The sequence below is a fragment of the Purpureocillium lilacinum genome (genome assembly GCF_023168085.1).
Source record: "Purpureocillium lilacinum CBS 284.36 DNA, scaffold_1, whole genome shotgun sequence".
NCBI lineage: Eukaryota > Fungi > Ascomycota > Sordariomycetes > Hypocreales > Ophiocordycipitaceae > Purpureocillium > Purpureocillium lilacinum.
The window spans coordinates 5,660,480-5,678,868 of record NW_027072111.1 but is presented as its reverse complement, the minus strand read 5'-3'; the positions used below and the strand labels follow the sequence as shown (position 1 = coordinate 5,678,868).

General features: G+C 57.8%; 4 protein-coding genes across 4 annotated transcripts; 3 read left to right on the top strand and 1 right to left on the bottom strand.

The window, feature by feature from the left end:
* Positions 1-7,972: 7,972 nt before the first annotated feature.
* PLICBS_001343 (uncharacterized protein) lies at positions 7,973-8,967 on the top strand (the record flags this gene model as incomplete). The annotated part of the gene is made up of 3 exons (XM_065599806.1): positions 7,973-8,173; positions 8,282-8,556; positions 8,628-8,967. 3 exons carry the CDS (start codon positions 7,973-7,975, stop codon positions 8,965-8,967), a joined length of 816 nt encoding a protein of 271 aa, XP_065455878.1.
* A 2,570-nt stretch (positions 8,968-11,537) lies between these two features.
* PLICBS_001342 (uncharacterized protein) lies at positions 11,538-14,197 on the top strand (the record flags this gene model as incomplete). The annotated part of the gene is made up of 4 exons (XM_018317596.2): positions 11,538-11,792; positions 11,932-12,225; positions 12,281-13,178; positions 13,245-14,197. 4 exons carry the CDS (start codon positions 11,538-11,540, stop codon positions 14,195-14,197), a joined length of 2,400 nt encoding a protein of 799 aa, XP_018183121.2.
* Positions 14,198-14,867: 670 nt separating this feature from the next.
* On the top strand, positions 14,868-15,482 carry PLICBS_001341 (60S ribosomal protein eL37; the record flags this gene model as incomplete). The annotated part of the gene is made up of 4 exons (XM_018317597.1): positions 14,868-14,871; positions 14,959-14,979; positions 15,166-15,237; positions 15,334-15,482. 4 exons carry the CDS (start codon positions 14,868-14,870, stop codon positions 15,480-15,482), a joined length of 246 nt encoding a protein of 81 aa, XP_018183122.1.
* A 647-nt stretch (positions 15,483-16,129) lies between these two features.
* PLICBS_001340 (uncharacterized protein) lies at positions 16,130-17,144 on the bottom strand (the record flags this gene model as incomplete). Its single annotated transcript, XM_018317598.2, has 3 exons — positions 16,130-16,432; positions 16,535-16,813; positions 16,893-17,144. The coding sequence occupies 3 exons, from the start codon at positions 17,142-17,144 to the stop codon at positions 16,130-16,132; spliced, it is 834 nt and encodes a 277-aa protein (XP_018183123.1).
* Between the last annotated feature and the right edge of the window lie 1,245 nt (positions 17,145-18,389).

Genomic DNA, 18,389 nt, shown 5'->3' with positions numbered 1-18,389 from the left:
AACAGAAGAAACCGAGGAAGTAGCGCGCGAAAGCGTTCACAGCCAATGCGCAGTGCCTAACGAGGGCTTTGGTCCGGTGCCTGGATGAGAGTTCATTAGCTTGGCCTCATCCACCACGATCAAGGGACGGCGCGGCGGCGATTGTGGGGGCGGCTACATACCTACCCACAGCTTGTGAAGGCAAAGGTGGCGCAAGAGGTCGAACGTCAGGTTGTCCGAAGCCGAAGGAGAATGGCGAAGATGGCAGGCAGCCCAGCCAAAATGTAATGGAAACGGTGTCGTGAGTCGACGGAAATGGGATCCCGTCGACAAGAGTCGGGCAAGGGGTTCTTCTCGTGGAAGCCAGTCAAGGCTACGAGAATGCCCTGTCACGACGGCAACGACGCTCGCAAGCAGAGCGTGCCGGGCCTCTGAGCAGGCGATATAGTGCCCGTCGCACCCGAGGACAGCGAAGCCCTGGCCTTGTTCCTGCTTCAATGCCACTCTTCCGGGCCACGTTCGTCTTGGTGATATTCTGATCGGTGGGCTCGCAGCGTCGACAACGCAGGCAACGCGGTGGACGTGCGACGGGTGTGATTCGAGAACGGACCGAGGAGAAACGAGGGGGGCCGCAGCATTCAAACAGCAACGAGATCAAGCGGCCGGGAGGGCGTGGGGCACACCGTCGTCTGTGGGCGCACAGCACCTGTAGCTGAGGCCGTCTCCCGTCTGTCGCAATCGATGGATCCGGCGAATTGAGGCCCTGTCGTGACGCGGCAGTCGCTGTGCTTCGTGCTCTGGTTTACGGTGGTGCCGGGGTGGCAGGAGGTTGAGGGCAAGGCGTAGAGGAAGAGTGCAACGCAGGAGAAGGGGAGAGCAGGAAATTGGGGGAAAAAGGAAGAAGGCGATCAGGGCACGGTGGACGGACGGGCAGCATGCATGCAGCGCCGGCAAGAGAATACGAAATTCATTAATGGGAGACCCATTCCCAACGCAAGGTACTCTGTACTGGCCCAGCAATTGCAGGCAGCCGACGGGCGGTGCTCTCCTTGGCGATGGGCGTAGTAAGCAAGATGAGTTTTTCATGCCCCTTCCTCCTCCCTCGCGTCCTTGCGTCGTCGATGGCGCAGAGTGCATGCGTACGAAGTACGTCGGCTGCAGGAAAGCTCGTGATGAGCATGACACTAGCAGCAAGTGGCAGGGGAGGTCGACGGCAAACCGCAGTCGCCGTGGTTCCGGGCCACCGCCCAACATCACCATCGGCGTCATCGTGCTTGTCGGATCATCTTCTGATCCCTCCGCAAATAGTCACTGATCCGTCCAGTGGTCCACCTGGAAGCTTCTCGCCTCTCTGGCGCCTGTCGAACCGCAACTCTCCATGCGGGTGGGGGAGGGGCCGACCCTGTGCCTGGTTCTCGCCTCTCCGGCGCCTGTCGAAGAGGCATCTCTCGGTGGGGGAGGGGAGCCCTGTGCCTGGTTGTCGGCCGCCGGCTGTGCTGGACGGGATGATGCCCGGATGGGCGTTGGCTGCCCGGCCATAGCTTCGTCTCTTCATTGCAAGGTTTACGCAGTACGTACTCCGTACTGCAGCGCGAAGTACGAGGTACTGTCGACATGCGATACGGTCTGCAAGTACGCACAGTACTGTACCCTACTCGCACACGTCCTTGATTGTCTCGCCGCGACAGGTTGAAGCCGTCAAGTGGTTCGGCGTTGGGCGGCGATGACTGCAACGGTTCAAGCCCTTGATTGCTGCCGCTGCAGGAGAGGCGCAATATCGTTGGCCTGTGGCACTCCCGTGCCGTCGTCGATAAGGGCCCGAAAGACAGGCAGGCTAATAAGGTCGTCCCGTCACGACATGGCTGGATGCCATAGCGGAAGAGTGCTAAGGCACAGGGACGAGAAGGGTTGCGCGACCCGATGGATCAAGTACACATGGATGGTCGGCAAGGTATAGATTTGCTATAATTGGGGCCATCGTGTACTTGGCTCGGCCCGCGGGAGTACCTCGCGTGTCTGGTTCCATCCGAAGCTCCGACCGGTCTTGGGGTAGCACAGCATTGGCCGAGCATCCTTTGGCCGTCCTCCGTGGCACAGTGGTAATCAGACAAGGCCGGCCGACGAGGGCGGCCCGCATTCCTGCGGCCCGCCGCTGGAATCAGGCACTTGCCATGAGATGATGGGGACAAGAATTCAATACCAGGTGTGCGGAGTAGTCCGGACGTAGGCACGTCCGTACTCAATTCCCAAGGGGCGAGCACGCACCACACGCGAGGCCGAAAGCAGAGTTGGCCCCCTGGCGCTGCGCACTGGTGCCTCTTCGCGGGGCCACTGAGACGGGGTCCATGGGTGTTCCTGTTGCTGAGCAAGCAGGAAGGGAAAGTTATTTCCAGCGCCACAGGGGGGTGGGCGGCCCACCCCCGTGTCTCCCGTCTTGTTTTTTTCGCCCTTCGGGCTGGTGCGCCGCCCGCTTTCTCGAGTCCCAGGTTCAATTGGGAACCAGACTTGCCAGACTTCTGCGCCCAAGCATGCCAAGCTTTTGCGTCCTGGCTCTTGCGCGGCCTCGCGGCTTTCAGTAGATCTGATCCCTGTGCAGTAAGGTTCTCTGGGGGCGCGAGACCCCTGCACTGGCTACCGACCAACGCCCGTCGAACAGCTCCAGAAGGCACGGCGCGTCCCCGGCGGCGTCCTCTCCCATCAGAGGTTCCTGCTGCAGGCCTTTTCAGGTTCCAACGCAGGCGGCGGCGCGGTTTTTTTTTTTTTCCTTTTCTTCGACAGCTGCCGCTGTTCCCTCTGCAACGATGGTCGACAGCATGATGGACATTCGAAAAGCTTGGGAGCAGCGGAGCGCTACCAACCGCACGGAGTCCGTGGGATGTTGCGTTGCCGAGATGTCGCGCTGCCACGGAGAACCCCGTGCAACTGCTCGTGCTGTGCATGGGCGGCGTTGCGACGGGCCCGCGCACATCATGCCAGCCACTGGAGATGATTCATGTGCACCCGACCCCGGCGTCGTGCATCTGCAGCGACTGCGACAACGAGATACCCGTGCAGTTCACTTACTGAGTTTACTTGCCTTGTATCCCGTGCACCGTAGTTGTGTCGGTACAGGATACTGCCTACGCCAGCTATGGGTTCCAAACAAGGCATGTTGGAATGACCGCGACTGTGTCTGCTCTTTTGGTGTGCCCTTGCACGCGTCGGGTGAAGGTGCGTTCTGTAGAGCCACCAGCCGATTTACTTTCATCACGCCTCGGCTGCGACAATCGCACGCTGGGAGGGCAATGACCACGCGGCACGAATACACGTACATCGGCCACGCCAGTTGCTGACGGGTAAATGGGATCATGTTGAAATGCACGAAATGGGTCTAGGAGAGCCGAGGAGCACTCCGAGTCCCTCGCTCTGACCAGAGTCTTGAACCGGGAAATCGCCTCTGGCGGCCTGGCTGGCAATTGAGTCCGTTAAAAATGCGACACCCTGCCGAGCAGCCGAGCTATCGATTTGCCGCCTCCCTGGCTCTGCCTGGCGCGACGCTGGCCAAGGCAATTAATGTCCGCCCCCTGGTTCGCCAGCACGTTAGAGGCCAGATCGAGCGCGATCGCGCCGCTATCCGCTGCTGGACCGCCTCCCGGCACAACGCTGTCGGATTGGCTTTACAACATTGCCATTGTCCCATTTATGCGATTCTCGTGCCTGCCCCCTCTCTCTCCACACATTGAGCTGGCCGTGTCCGCTTCGGTTTGGCGCCCCTCGGAGTCTCAAAGCCCAGCGTGCCGCCCACTGCTCTCTGCTCGCCGGACAACGTCGTCACCTGCCGCGGAGCGCGTGGGTTGAGTGAAATGGCGAAATGACACCGGGGTTTTGGCAGTTTGCCAACGCGTCTGCGCCCGCTTTACCCGACAGGTTTTACCCTCGCAATCTCGATGAGACGTGCACAGGTCGATGACGTACCCCATGCATTATTTCCCAACTCAGCGAGAGAGCCCCTGGCATCCTGGTCGGCTGTCGAGGCTCCGGCCCATCAGGTCGCACGGTGGCGTTCGTGCAAAGGCCGGACTAGGGGCACCCAATGTGAGCACTGCCACTGAAGCCCACGCCGGCCCATTGTCGCTGTCCTTGCTGCGCAAGGCACGAGAAACGGAGCCCTAACTAACTGAGTCTTCGTGCCGAGCCCGTCCCTGGAGAAGCGCGAAGAGCCGGGAGGGGCGGGCGGATACGGCGCATGCGACTCGTGATGATTCGTGAACGCCAGGGTCACAGCGTCGCTGTGCACCTTGGGCGAGAGCGAGCCTGCGGACCCCTGGCATTGCGGCCAAAACGCTCCTTGGCTCCGCAGGGGTTTGGTGGCACCGGCGTTCATGCTGCAAGCGCTGCGCTGGTGCAAGTGGGGATGAGCGGCTTCATCCGCGACCTGGCATGGTGGTCTGCATCGAGGCACCGAAATGAGTGGCAGCCGCCTGCGGCACGAATTGCAACCCTCCAGGAGATGAGACGATAGGAGAGCCATTGGCGTGCATAGGATCCCCGCCAGCATGTGCGCGACACGGCGCCTGACAGGTACCGGCTCGATCTGACTGTCTGAAGACAGGTCTGTCGGCCGTCGCCTATCTTCATCTCCTCCTGAGCGCGTCCAATAATCTGCGCTTGCGAGCACCGTGGCCTTCAGGGATGGTCAAGGATTTCCGTCCTCGCACAATCTCCACGGGACGTTGCAGCTTGATGTCTTGTCACTCCTAATTCTCGACTCCGCAAGCTCCGCTGACATGTCAACTCTGCACGCGATGAGTGCACCGCTTCCCCGGGCCGTCATGTCGCCATGGTGGAGCAATATATTCTTATCTCCCACTGCAAGGACTGCTTCCCGTCGATCCCGCCGAATCACATGTGCAACTTTGTTGGTTTCGTCGACATGAATCTGCCAGCCCGGCCAACAAAACTTGAGGCGCTGAACAAGAATACGCTGTGGCATGGTCTTGGTACCCCAAGCGATACATCCATCCAGACATAAGATCACGGGCGTTTGAGCTCCCATAAAGATGCGGTTGCTGATTCGAAGTGTGACTAGATACAGGTGCCACTGCGTACTACCGCCACATTCGTAACGGCTTGGGCTAAGAAGTGCCGGACAACGGGCCATATCTGAGCTACATGGCTCTTGCCCTCCCGGTACTAACTATTAATGGACCGTCGCATCTTGAATGTGCAGGTATCACGGTACCAGGCACTTTTTCCCGCCCTGATATCCCCATTGATTGACTGCATGCTCCACGGACTGCCTTGATACAAAAGCATAGCTGAGATTGCATCCAGACCCTTCGTCACGCCAGACGCGTCTCCGATCCGATGATGACCTCATGCACGAAAGTTCAGCTCTGGTCAACAAGGACCAGACTTTCCGGATCTCACAACGCGCCGGCCCTAAAGAAATATAAGCTTTGCGGTGTGATGGCAACTGCGGTTCATTTCCAGATGTGACGTGCGGGAGATGGACATCGTTCGTCAAGCATCCCGCTCTGTGCCGTGTCGCCTTCAAACGTTCGCATCCAACCCATCACCGGGTGCTATGGAGAGTGACAGACACATCCACTTTATTCGCGACCCAGATGTTAATGTTAAGGGGTTTGGCGGCTGACACGGCATTGGAAAGCCGAGCAGCGCATCACTGAACGAGTGCGTCACCGCTTTACGAAGTGTGGCTGCCGCTGTGACGACTGTCGTGATACATGGGTATCACCAATATCGCGGCTGATCAGTTGCTCATGGTCCGTCCTACCGGGGCGCGACTGGAGCATGCTGTGGCTGGCAAGATTCGGTGTGACAGCGGGCTGCATGTCTCGGAGACGTGAAGTCCAGTGACGACGTTTATTCGAACTCACCGACTCGGCAAGCATCTTGTGCATTGTTTATATTGGGTGCACGCTGCGTGATACGTTTCCAGCTAAGTTCAAGACGTGCTTGCCAGAGATCAGCGAACACCGGCGCGTATGGGGTCCACGAAATCACTCTCGTGGGATACCAGGGCAGACAGGGAGTCGCGTCGCTGTAAGAACGCAAGGAGCGGAGCGGCGCGGCCGCAGTCACCTATGTCCTCATCGCACATGTGATGATCTTCTCTATGGGTGCTCGGCCGAAATAAAGGTAGAAATACGAAGCAGTGTGTCCCTTGACCTTTCTCCAGTCGTAACAGGGATTGTGACCGTCGCCGCCAAGGGAAGTCCTCCTACCCGTGGCCGTCGTTTTTCGTGGTCTTGTATCGAGCATCAACAGCGCCAGTTGATACCACCTTGCGCCATAATCTACAACGTTGCCGAGACTCGATGGCTGACCATTCGACTGGCAATCCAACCCCGTACCTAGGCTGGACATTGCCCGGCGGCAGACATTGAGAGGACTTGGGCACCGGCGCGTGCGCTGCTTTGCGCTCAAGGGCTTATTCGTGAAGCTCGTCTAGGGATGAGAATGTAGTCAGACCAGGACACTTAGGAGAAGTCCATTACCTTCTTCGTCGCATATATCGGGTACGTGCCTTGCATACGGTCCTGCTTCATGTGCTGGATTGCGCATAGCATTAGCCTCTGAGTGTAGAATCAGTATAATGCAATAGGTTTCGGTAACGTAAAGGACTTTCGTGTGAAAGTCGTCGAGAAGAGTCCATCTACCGAGGTAAAAATTGCGATGGCATGACGCTGGGTAATCGAAGGGACATTGGTGAGGAAGGGGAGAAGGGCTAGGCGTAGATGTGCGCGTTCACCAATGCTCAAGAGCGAGTCTTCAACGTGCTACAAACACTAAAGCATTGCAACATAAGACAAGGCTATCAAGGAGACCGTCCTTCAGTCTCCTCCCGAGAAAGCATCATTGAACAAGTTTAGTGCTTGCTCTTTTTGGTCCCGGGTAGCTCGTCATCTGAGGCGACCCGCCCCTGTATGCCGTCGGCACTTGCAATGCAAACATGGCTGTAAAACCGACTCCTGACGAACAGCTCGGGATGACGCCACATGCTCAGCCAGTGAGGCCTGTCGAGGTGCTCGTGACCCATGATCTCATGCAGGTATGGATGCAAGCAATTGCAGTCCCCGCGAACACGGTCGCGGGTGACGTTTGACGTCGAAGCCCCTTGCCGTGGGTGGATCTGCGGCTCACGGGGCCCGCTGCGGCCTCCCATCGGAGACACCGCAATTGGTTGCGTTCCACCAAGCATCCGAGCCATTGAGTGGCATGGGTCGATTTTGCAGGATCGAGGAAGCGCGGCAACGGGCGGGTTCTACCTCCCGAAGCTCCCCTCAGTTAACCCCGCGGCTCTCGTCGTTCGATGTCTCACTAGCCGGAGCCTCATGCCCTCGCACGCCTGTAGAAAGGCTCGCCCGTCACTTCCATCAAATCCCCGCTTCTCCGTTCCACGTCTAAAACTACCGAGGAAGATGAGTAACGGAACTGTGACGGGGAGCTGTGTCACATTGCTTGATCGTCATGTGAGAAGGGCAACTTGAATCGCAGCTCGAGGCGTCCGTCCTGACGCGCTCAATTTGCGGAATGCGAGACTTCGCCCCGGAGGAGCAACAGAGACATGGATGGATCTCAGGGTCCAGAACAGGAACCGGCTGTGGTAGCCCTGCGACGGCCGCCAGTGAGGCGCAGCACGGCCCAGAGCCTCCACCGGGTACGCGCCGTCGGGGCTTCGTCCACGGCGACGCCGGTCCGGGGCACGGCAGATCCACTTTTGTCCGCTGTTGAGGAGGCTCAACCTCGCGGGTGCTATGCCGCGTCGGTGGTTGCTTGGACGGCGTCATCGAGGCTGACCTTTTCGCATATCTTGAGAGCGCCAGTCCAACCTGTACGTTGTGTGGTTCGTGCTGGTAACGAACCTGCAGTAGGCTGCTCGGACTCGCCACTAGCTTCTCCTACCCCTCGAGTTGACTTCGACCTGGCTTTCGAAGACCACTGTACCTGCGTTTGTTTCGGAGCATCTGCTTCTTGACGCAAGTTCACGATGGCGGACGAAGCCCCCCCGGTGTACACGTTGCACTACTTCCCCTTTTCTCTGTACTCTCTCATGTCTCGTTTCGCTTTTGTTCTCGGCCAGGCGTTGAATCCCGAAACAGCGCCGAGGCTCGAAGTGAAGATGGTCAACCTTCATCGAGAGGAGAATTACTCGGAGAGGTATCTCACACAAGTCAATCCCAAGGGTCAAGTGAGTCCCCGTCTGGTCCCACCCATGCCTGCATATTGGGGCCCTCAGCCTCCTCCACACATCTCGTCCGGCCCTTCTGCCTTCGACGTGTGCTAAACGCATGAGTAGGTTCCGGCCCTCACATCGCCGCTGCTCGACTCAAATCTTGTTGAGAGCCGTGATATCGCCGAGTGGCTATGCCAGAAGCAGCCAGAATTGTTGCCTGAAGAGCATCGCGAGACGATTGAGCGTGTCATGGACAAGATTTACGCCTACCATGCCAAAGCGCTGCTTGTAGCACCAGACGACAGGAAAGACGGGCTCCAGAATCAGGCCGCCGCGATGCTCGAGGATCCGGAGCTCACGGAAGCGCATCGGAGAGCGCTGGAGATCAAGAGTGTCTTGTAAGTGGCATCAAGCAGCCCACCTGGTGACCGCGTGACTGACGCGTAGGGACGGCACTGTTCGCTTCCAGTCATGATACATACTATAGCAGGACTCTTGAGCCAGAAAACATTCTGCGGGCCGAGAACCAAGCGCATGATTTGATGTCAGATCTGGCTACCCTTCTTGAAGTCCACAAAGGCGAGGGTCAGACCTGGATTTTCGGCGACAGGCCCACGATCCTGGACGCACATGCAGTAGCTTTCGCTGCGCGCCTGCTAGACCAGCAGAGATTCGACCTGGTGCTGGATGCGGTAAAGGGCTATGTCGAAGTGGTTCGGGACACAGACGAGTGGCGCAAGGTCACTCACGGACGGTCGACGTTATGGAACGTGTCAATGGGCCACGCCGCAGATTTGGATCCGCTCTGAAGCAACATGAAAGCTGAGCATTCGTGGCATAATGCAAGGACGAAAATAACTGCCATGCGACCTAATAGAAACTTTGTTTGCAACACTCTGCTTTTCGTAGAGGTCTTGGCATCCCCAGGCTGGCTTCGCTATGCGTTAAAACCATGGGGCTCGCCCTCTAAGGGTCTATATCAATGGGAGGTCAGGTCGGGACATGTCATCGTCCTCAAACCTTTAGCGAATGCGAATTCTTGGTGTGAGCCACGGCTGCTCAGGTGAGGCAGGCCGCCCCAGACCTGTCATACTGCTTAAGGGTGACACTGGATCACTACTGCAATATGACGTCTGAAGCCCATGGCTGTAGTTGACCGCGGCAGGTCGTTGGGTATGTGCGGGCGCTATCATCGGCGTGATATCGACTGTCTCATTTGCTCGGCACCAACGCCGACGGCTTAGACTCGTGTCTCGACGGTAGTCACTGTCTCGGCCCAGAGAGATACGAGATGCCAGTGATGATCCACCTGCGTGTCGCTCGGGCAGCTGTTGTGCATTCCAGGTGAACATGTGGCCTCCCTATTAGTTCGACTCACGAGTATTTCCCGAGTACGATTGAAGTCGGTCCTGCAGTCATTCTACCCATTTCATTCATCAAGGGTGCTATTCAGAGACACTCTCCATCGCTTTCGGCGAAATAAGATTCGGCGGCGATCTGGAACTGTCTCCCGACGTGGATTTCTCTGCAGCGGACGCTGTCCGAGTGGAGGCGAGACGGGTTCAGGTATTAATAGGATGTCAAGAAGGTTAGAGGGATTTCGCTTGGAAGCGGAAGTGGTCCCAGGCTGGCTGACTTGCAGCATAAAGAAAAAATGCTGGCGATGGCCAGATCAAAGCTGACATCACGAGCGAACAGATTGCTGACTGGTCATTGAGTGCGCGCAGTAACGTCGTCGTGCCTGAGCCCCTCCGATCGCGGTTGGAGTTGCAGGCACTGTCTGACGCCTGACGCCCTGAGACCCGGTGCCGTTGAAGAGCCTCGCTAGAAGACTAGGCCGCAGCCACCAGCACAACAGTGCCCAACATTCGGGCGCACAAAGATAAGCACCCGCGGCGCCACCATTGAGATATTGGAGCATGGCGCGACGACACCATTGGCTGGCCAGTGACCCTGCAGGCTCTTCTGGTTCCTTCAGATTGATGACTGAAGGCGGTCTCCCACCTCGCGAACAAGGCAGGTCGGGGCTCGTCATCCTGCTGAGACGGATTCCCGTGTCCATCGACTGCCAGCGTCGGTTCTGGGCAGATTTTGTCCATGTTGCTGCTTGTGTCGCCTTGTTGGCGCGACTTTCACTGTCCCGCTGGACGCCGCGAGATCCCAGGCGCGCATCTCGTTGCCGCGAGTCAGTGGCTGGCCGGGCCTTGGTGCCAAAAGGCCAATTCACGAGAAGGGCTGTTGGAAGCAGCTAGCGCAGTGAAAGGGGCAAGACGGGCTGCACGAATTGGAGGGAAGAAATTCCTGTGCCACGGCACCATCATTCGGCCCACGCGTGCCGCTTGGGGGATGTGGGAGGGGGTCGTCAAGGTTGGAACTGAAGCCGCGTCGCTGGCTGGAGGACGGCCGGGGCTGGAGCAGCCACCCCGTGGACGGCTACACCCGGATAGGCAGGTCGGGCCAAGGGGAGCACAGTGCGACTGATGCGAGGGTGCCCGCTGGCCGGAGCGCCGAGCGGCCGTCGCGGCGCAGTGTCACCTAGCAAAGCCGCCTTCCGCATTCCACATGATCGTCGGCAAGCCCAACTCCACTGGCAGTGCGAAAGTCCTCGAGGGCCTGCCGACGCACGCACCGTGCGAGCTGGGCCGGAAGCGAGTGCTGCATGCAGATGGAAGGTCCTTTTTGCAGGGCCGGGACTTCTGGACTCGCTCGCGACGGCGGGCTGTTGGTGCCATTCGAGCCTGTCGCAGGGCAGGCCGGGCCCACCGAGGGCCGCCGTGCGAGCTTCCTTCCACTGGTCCCCTGCTGCGGTAAGTCCAAGGTACCTTTGGGAGCGCCCTGGGGAGAAGGGTCTGCGGCGCCCCAGACCACCTCAGATTGCGGGGAATTCTCCCACTGGGCGGCGGCCCCCGTACTGAGAGGTGACCGGACCCCAAAGACTGAGAGCTGAGTCGTCGGCTACCAGGGGGAGCCTGGACGGTGCGGAAACGGTGCGACTGCCACTGGCGGGCATCCCAGTCCTCGTGCGCCAAGGGCGCAGAAAGCAGGCTGGCCGTCTTTCGTCCCTCCCCTCTGCCCTCCCCTTCCTGTCCAACAGCAGGCTGTCAATCCGCAGAGATACCGGCTCGCCAAAGAGACGGACCCGGAGACGTGGCCCATAGCCCAGCTCAACTCTCGCTCGCTCAGTTGACAGTCGACGGCCGGCAGTCGACTGACGACGACGGCGACCACGAACTCCGCGACGACTACGACGACGAGCGCCGAGGCCGTGGTCCAGGCGGCGGCATCCTGACGACCCCAGCGCCGAACGGCCAGACGGTTGACTGTGCTCTCACCAGAACCGACACAACAACCCACCGCCCGTGTGGGATAGCCATTCATCATGGTGCGATCACTTCTATTTCGCAAGCGCCACGAGGCAGAGGAGATCACGCCCATTCCGGGTCCTCTCGAGTCGAATGCGTCGGGCGTTGATCACCTCCAGCATCTCCAACAGTTTGAGAAGGCGCACAAGTTGGATCCGAATCTCCCCATCGACGAGCTCAACGATGTAGACGCTGCTATCGCAACCGGCAATGCCGAGAAAGGCATCGAGATCGAGCATGCTCTCATGGAGGACAACAGTCCCTACCCAGAGGTAGTAACCCTCCTGTCACCAACTGCCGAGGCTTCTGTCGCCTGCATGAACCCCCGGGGTTCTCTTGCTGCTCTCTTCGCGGGTCATGCCCGCTGGCTTTGTCTCTCGTCAAATCTCGTCTAATGCGTGCTGCGTCTAGGTTCGTGCCGTAGTGCGAAACTACGATGTCGATGTTCCCGCCAATACGATACGGACTTGGGTCATCGGCTTGATTCTCTGCACCGTCGGCTCCGGTGTCAACATGCTCTTCTCACTGCGCAACCCGAGTGTCGCTATCACGACCTATGTTATCCAGCTGATCGCGTACCCAATCGGCCGTGGCTGGGATCTCGTCATGCCAGACCGCGAATGGAACCTCTTTGGTCTCAAATTCAATCTCCGACCTGGCAAGTTCAACTACAAGGAACATGTCGTCATTGTCGCGATGTCCAATGTATGCACAACCGCTATTATTGATAACCAATATCTTGACTGACACTGTCTGATAGGCGGCGTATGGCGGCGGAGTTTTGTATGCGACGGATGTTCTTATCGCGCAAAAGGTCTTTTACGGTCAGGACTTCGGCATCGCGTTCCAGCTTCTCTTCGGCATCACCACGCTCTGCACTGGCTATGGCTTGGCCGGCCTGGCCCGGCGCTTCTTGGTTTGGCCTGCAGCTATGATCTGGCCCGCGGATCTGGTCAACTGCGCCTTGTTCTACACGCTCCACGACCATTCGATATCAGACCCCTCGAAGACTAACGGCTGGTCCATTGGCCGCTACAGGCTCTTCCTGATCATAGGCTGTGGCGCCTTCATCTACTACTGGTTTCCCGGCTGGATCTTCAGGGGCCTCTCTGTGTTCGCCTGGGTCTGCTGGATTGCACCCAACAACGTTGTCGTGAATAAGGTCTTTGGCGGGCAGCACGGCTACGGTCTGATGCCGATTACATTCGATTGGAGCATCGTCAGCGGCTTTGTCGGCTCGCCACTGATTCCCCCCTTCCATGCCATTGCTAATGTCCTTGGAGGAATCATCGTCTTTTTCGTCTTCGTCTCCATGGGCATCCATTTCAGCGGCACTTGGTACGCCGACTATCTGCCTGTGCAGTCGTCCGAGTCCTATGACAACAGGGGCAATATCTACAATGTCAGTCGCATTCTCGACGCAAATTTCAAGTTCAACGAGACGGCATACAAAGAATACTCTCCTCTTTACCTTTCAACGCAGTTCGCCATGGCGTACGGCCTGTCATTTGCCGCCATGTCTGCTGTCATCATTCACGTCGGACTTTACCACGGAAAGGAAATCTGGAGACAATTCAAGATGGCTCGCCATCAGGAGGACGATGTTCACATGCGCCTCATGAAGAAGTACCGCGATGCTGAGGACTGGTGGTATGCTGGTAAGTTTCCATCGTCGCCGCACACAACTCTGTGAATGATGCATTCCCGTGCTAAATGTGACCTAGCTCTCTTCGTGGTCATGGTGGCCATCTCCTTTGGAGTCGTTGCAGGTTGGCCCACTGGGTTCCCGGCTTGGGCGTATGTCGTCTGCATGATGTTGCCCATCATCTGGCTCATCCCGATTGGCCTCATTCAGGCAATTACCAACATCCAGCTCGGGCTCAACGTTTTGACCGAATTCATCATTGGCTACATGGTCCCCGGACGACCCCTGGCCATGATGATGTTCAAGAACTACGGCTACATCTCCATGTCGCAGGCCCTCTACTTCTCCCAAGACCTCAAGCTTGGCCATTACATGAAGGTGCCCCCTCGGGTCATGTTTGCTTCTCAGCTCATCGCCTCAGTCTGGTCGGCCATCGTGCAGATTGGCGTTATGAACTGGGCGGTCAGCAAGATCCCCGACGTGTGCAGCCTTGATCAGCCGAATAACTATTCGTGCCCGAACGGCCGCGTCTTCTATACCGCTTCGGTCGTCTGGGGTGCCATCGGGCCAGCCCGTATTTTTAGCCACGGCGCGACGTACGCATCTCTTCAGTGGTTCTGGCTCGTTGGTGCGATAACACCTATTGTTACCTGGTTGCTGGCCCGGCGCTGGCCAAAGTCCATCTGGCGATATATCTGCACACCGGTCATTTACGGTGGCACGGGGCTGCTGCCGCCCGCCACCGTCTACATCTTCCTCTGCTGGGGCGTCGTCGGCATCATCTTCAACCACTTCATTAAGCGTCGCTACACGGGCTGGTGGTTGCAGTACAACTACATCGTGTCGGCTGCTCTGGACTGCGGCCTCATTCTCTCAACACTTCTCATCTTCTTCACCTTGTACCTGACAAGTCAGAAAAAGCCAGACTGGTGGGGCAATGTCGGTGCGTTCCAGACGTTGGATTTCGAGGGCAAGGCCATTACCAGGCATCTCATGCCAGGCGAAACGTTTGGACCCTCAGTATTCCCTTGAGGACCGAATGGACAGTACGGTCCACATTTGTCATGCGAGCGAGCCGTTGGCGACTTACTATTGAATGCATTTACTGTACGACTTGTTATGGACGGAGTCAAGGGGAAATGGGATATTTGGACACTTGTTTGAGGCTGCGGGACATGAGTTTGGGCGTAAAAGATACCTCTATAATTGATGAATCACGTCAAATCAGCTATATGCAAACATATGATGTGCCGGTTCAAGGTTCTTTAGAGCGAGCATGGTAGATTGCAAGGCACTTTGCCGCAGTTACTCTACTCGCTCCTCATGGCACCGCGAGAGGAAATTGGCCGAGTCCGGTTGTCCATGATTCCATCCATGGTTACATGTCATGAGGGGAGGAATACATTATGTACAGTACTGCCATCAAACAGGGCTTCTACGGGTAGATGCGGGCACTGACTCGCTAAAATTATCTTGGAGGCCCGCCCCAGTATTGCGCGGGCCTGGGGCAGAGGTCGGTCACGTGCGTGTGAGCGAGGGTAATATCACATGACCGTGCCGGAACATCCCACCCACCGAATCCGCCCTCCACTGCAATTAGGGCTAGCCAGTCCAATTCGACACTCCACCGAAAAAAGCCCTCTTGCATTTCGAGAATTTCCTTGATCGTCAATCAACCACACGCCCAGCCACAACCGCCAAAATGAGTACGTCGCGACGCCTTCCTCGACCGCAATCGAGCGCCCGGACGAGGGTAGAATGAACGGAACGTGAATGCTGACGATTTCCTGCAGCGAAGGGTACCTCCAGCTTCGGTAAGCGTCACAACAAGACGCACGTTCTGTGCCGACGATGCGGTTAGTCCTCCCACAGCCCGTTGCGAGATCCGGCAAGAGAAGGACGAGAAGGGATTGCCATGGGCGAATTGCCATGGGCGAACTGCGGACTCGGAACGAAAAAGACTGTCCGTTGGGTCAGAATTGCTGACGAAAATATCACAGGTCGCCGCTCGCTGCACGTCCAGAAGCATGAGTGCTCCTCCTGCGGCTACCCCTCCGCCAAGACCCGAAAGTGTACGTCCTCACCTCCATAACCGAACCGAACGAACTCGTTCCGATCCGTCGAGACTTCCGAAATGTGCAAAGACGCTGACAGGTGCGGGTTAACAGTCAACTGGGGCGAGAAGGCCAAGCGGAGAAAGACCGTCGGCACCGGCCGCATGCGCTACCTCAAGGACGTGTCCCGACGATTCCACAACGGCTTCCAGACCGGCCAGCCCAAGGGTGCCCGCAGCGCCCCCAAGTCCGAGTCCTCTTAAATTTTCGCCATCGCATCCCAAACGACAAAAAAAAGCAATAAAGCTACGATGACGGAACGACTCTTGTGGACCACGAGGGGAGGGGAGACTTGTTGAGCAGGAGGGATGGCGCATGCTCGATGGCGGCCGACGATGCCGGAACGACCGAATTGAGCGCTACGTCTACCTGCTTGGACGCCTCACTTTTTTGGGGGGGTTACAGCTGGACCGACTGGCGGCGACTGGTGGTGTAGAAAGGGAAAGCGGCGGCCGGAGCATGGGACACGGTGTTTTTGACGTGTTTAAGCAAGGTACAAAACGGGCCTTTTGCTTTATGCCCAGAGAAACAAGATTTCCGTGAGGGCATTCGCAGTCGGTTCACGAACGTCTTAATGGCATCTTGATTCGTCACATATTGTCCTCTCCTGTCCTTCCCGGCTCGTCGGAGCTGCTCCTGCGTTGCGGATGTAGACTTGCTGGGTGGCGCTTCTGAGGCTCGAGACGTCACTTGTGCACCTATTGTCTTGGTGCCCGTGACAGCTGTCCGGGGATATCGTATGTCGTGTGTCGTTTCTGCAACGATTGCCATCGTCGGCGCTGTCGATGAAAGACGGCCGACGACCCAGCCACCCAATGCTCTATGTACATGCTGCTGCTCATGGGCACACTCATGTGCCTCGTTCAAATACTCTCACGCCGCCATCACCGGCCACATAGTAGAGATACTCGGCATCGCCCTCCGCTTGCCCTGCCGCCTCGCCTCCGTCCTCGTCAGTCCCGCGCGCCGTGATGCGCACCACTCCGCTCACATCCTTCGCAGCACCAGTGTCGAGCATGCGCAGGGCCATGACCGTACGGGCCGCATGAACCTGCGACAACGCGAGCGCGGCGTGCTCCCGCTCGAGCGATGTGGCCTGCGGATGCAGCAGCGGGTCGTCCGCGGCGAGGGTGAGAACGGTGGCATGCACGCGCTGCCAGGTAGATTTCAAGACTGCGTCAGTTACATGCTGAATGCTCCAGACCTTCCAGAAACGGTCCATGTGGGATTGGGATGGTGGTCATGTGTCACTCACCTCGCGCAATGACAGGAGCATGTTCTGGATGGAGAGGCTCGTCACCGTGTCGGACGGATTGGATACCGCGAGCAGGGCGTCCATCTGGTCAACGATGAGGACTGTCCTGCTCGCGCGCACCTCTGCTATGGCAGCCTCAATGCCTTTGCCGACGTCATCCAGCTTGGCGCTTCGTAGTATCCGGTCCTTTGCGTCCGGCTGTGCGGGGACGAACAAGCCGGTCAAGCCGTCCACAAAGGCGAACTTGCCCGCTCTCCGGAGGGCATCTAGATCCAGGCCCTGGTATTCAAAGTCAGCCTTTTGCCTCATAAAATCTGTGGCTACTACCACTCGTCGGCAGCCGCATCAAAGAACTGACCAGTCTGCTCGCCCCGTCCCTCCAGAAAGCCCCGTCACGCATGAAGCTGACGAGCACTACACCCACGTCATGTCCCTCGCCCAGTCCCTCTGCGTCCACATCCGAGCCCCTCTGGCGATGACGCAGGAGCGAATAAAGAAACCTCTGGACCAGCCAGTTGGTGCTTGCGCCGAGAACGCTCGTGAGGACGACGAGGGCCGCCTCCGGGGGCAGGCCGAGGTAGGGCTCCAGCAGCGGAGGAACCTTGGACATGGTTTGGCTGAGGACTTGGGGGCAATGAACGGATGAGCCTTATGTTGGGTTTCTTTTGGTCATGGGAATCGAAAGGCCGGTGCTGCGTTGAGTTTGGCGGCTGGTGTGTGAACAATGGGTGAAGTGAGGTTGTAAGAGCTTGACGAGGCGGATTCTGTGGGGGTGCGTTCAGTGGATGACCGGCTGACCGCCCAGCGTCACAGGCGCTCATCTACTGGAAGCCTCTGACTTCAAGCATGGAACTCTCACTACCACTCTCACCAAAAGATGATACCTCATGGCAACGGAATTGGAGACATCAAATGGCTCCTTCAAAGTGTTCTTCAGCCTTGCCCCACGCGCTGCCTAAATGTACCTCTTGCAGCTCTGCCAGTCCAGTACATCCACCATCTTCACTCGCGAGTTCTCGAATTCCGCCATGAACAATAATCACCCAGACGGCCAACTTTATTCAACCAAACGTAGAATAACGAGCCACCTCTCCCTCAAGATCTGGAAATCCCTACGTTGTGAAAGGTCCTGCCTACTGACCCCCACCCCCCGACGGGCTCGCCTTTGCCTTCGGAACCTGGCACACGCCCGGTATCTTGTACTTCTTGCTCACCTGCACGCACTCCAAGCCTTCCACGCACCCACACGGCACGTCCGTCCCTGCGAGCGAGCGAGTTTAGAGAATCCATAGCAGAATCCATAGCGGGTGAAATGTAGACGCAGTATGGTGGAATCCACTTACTGCAGGAATGACCCTCGTCCGCCCGGCCGATGCACCTCACGCCCCCGAGCTCCCCGTCGACGCAACACTGCTTCGGCCCAGACGCTCTCACTCGCGCTGTACTCCACATGGGCGGGTTACTTGATCGATTCTCCATACCATTCGGTTGTTCTGGACTGCCGGTCGCGCGTTGCGGTTGCTTACCTGCCATCGTTAGTGCTGGCAGTCCCAGCAAAACATACATGAGGCGCATCGTGGCTGGCTTTGCACTGGTGGCGCTGCCGCGGGAGTTTTCGGCTACTTCGAGAGCAGAGTATTTGGGAACTGGCTTCGTTCGTCCTGCCAAGGAATCGGCACTGAATAATATACGACAATCTTCTCGCGAGAACCCTCCGGCCTTCAACCAGCGAGTGAGACACTCAATTTCCAACACCATTCCTGTTTGGTTGAGTGCCACAGACCTTTGTACATGCTCATTAGTTCGTTGTTGACAGGAAAGTGCCCATATCTCCCATGGCAATGCGTCCAATGTA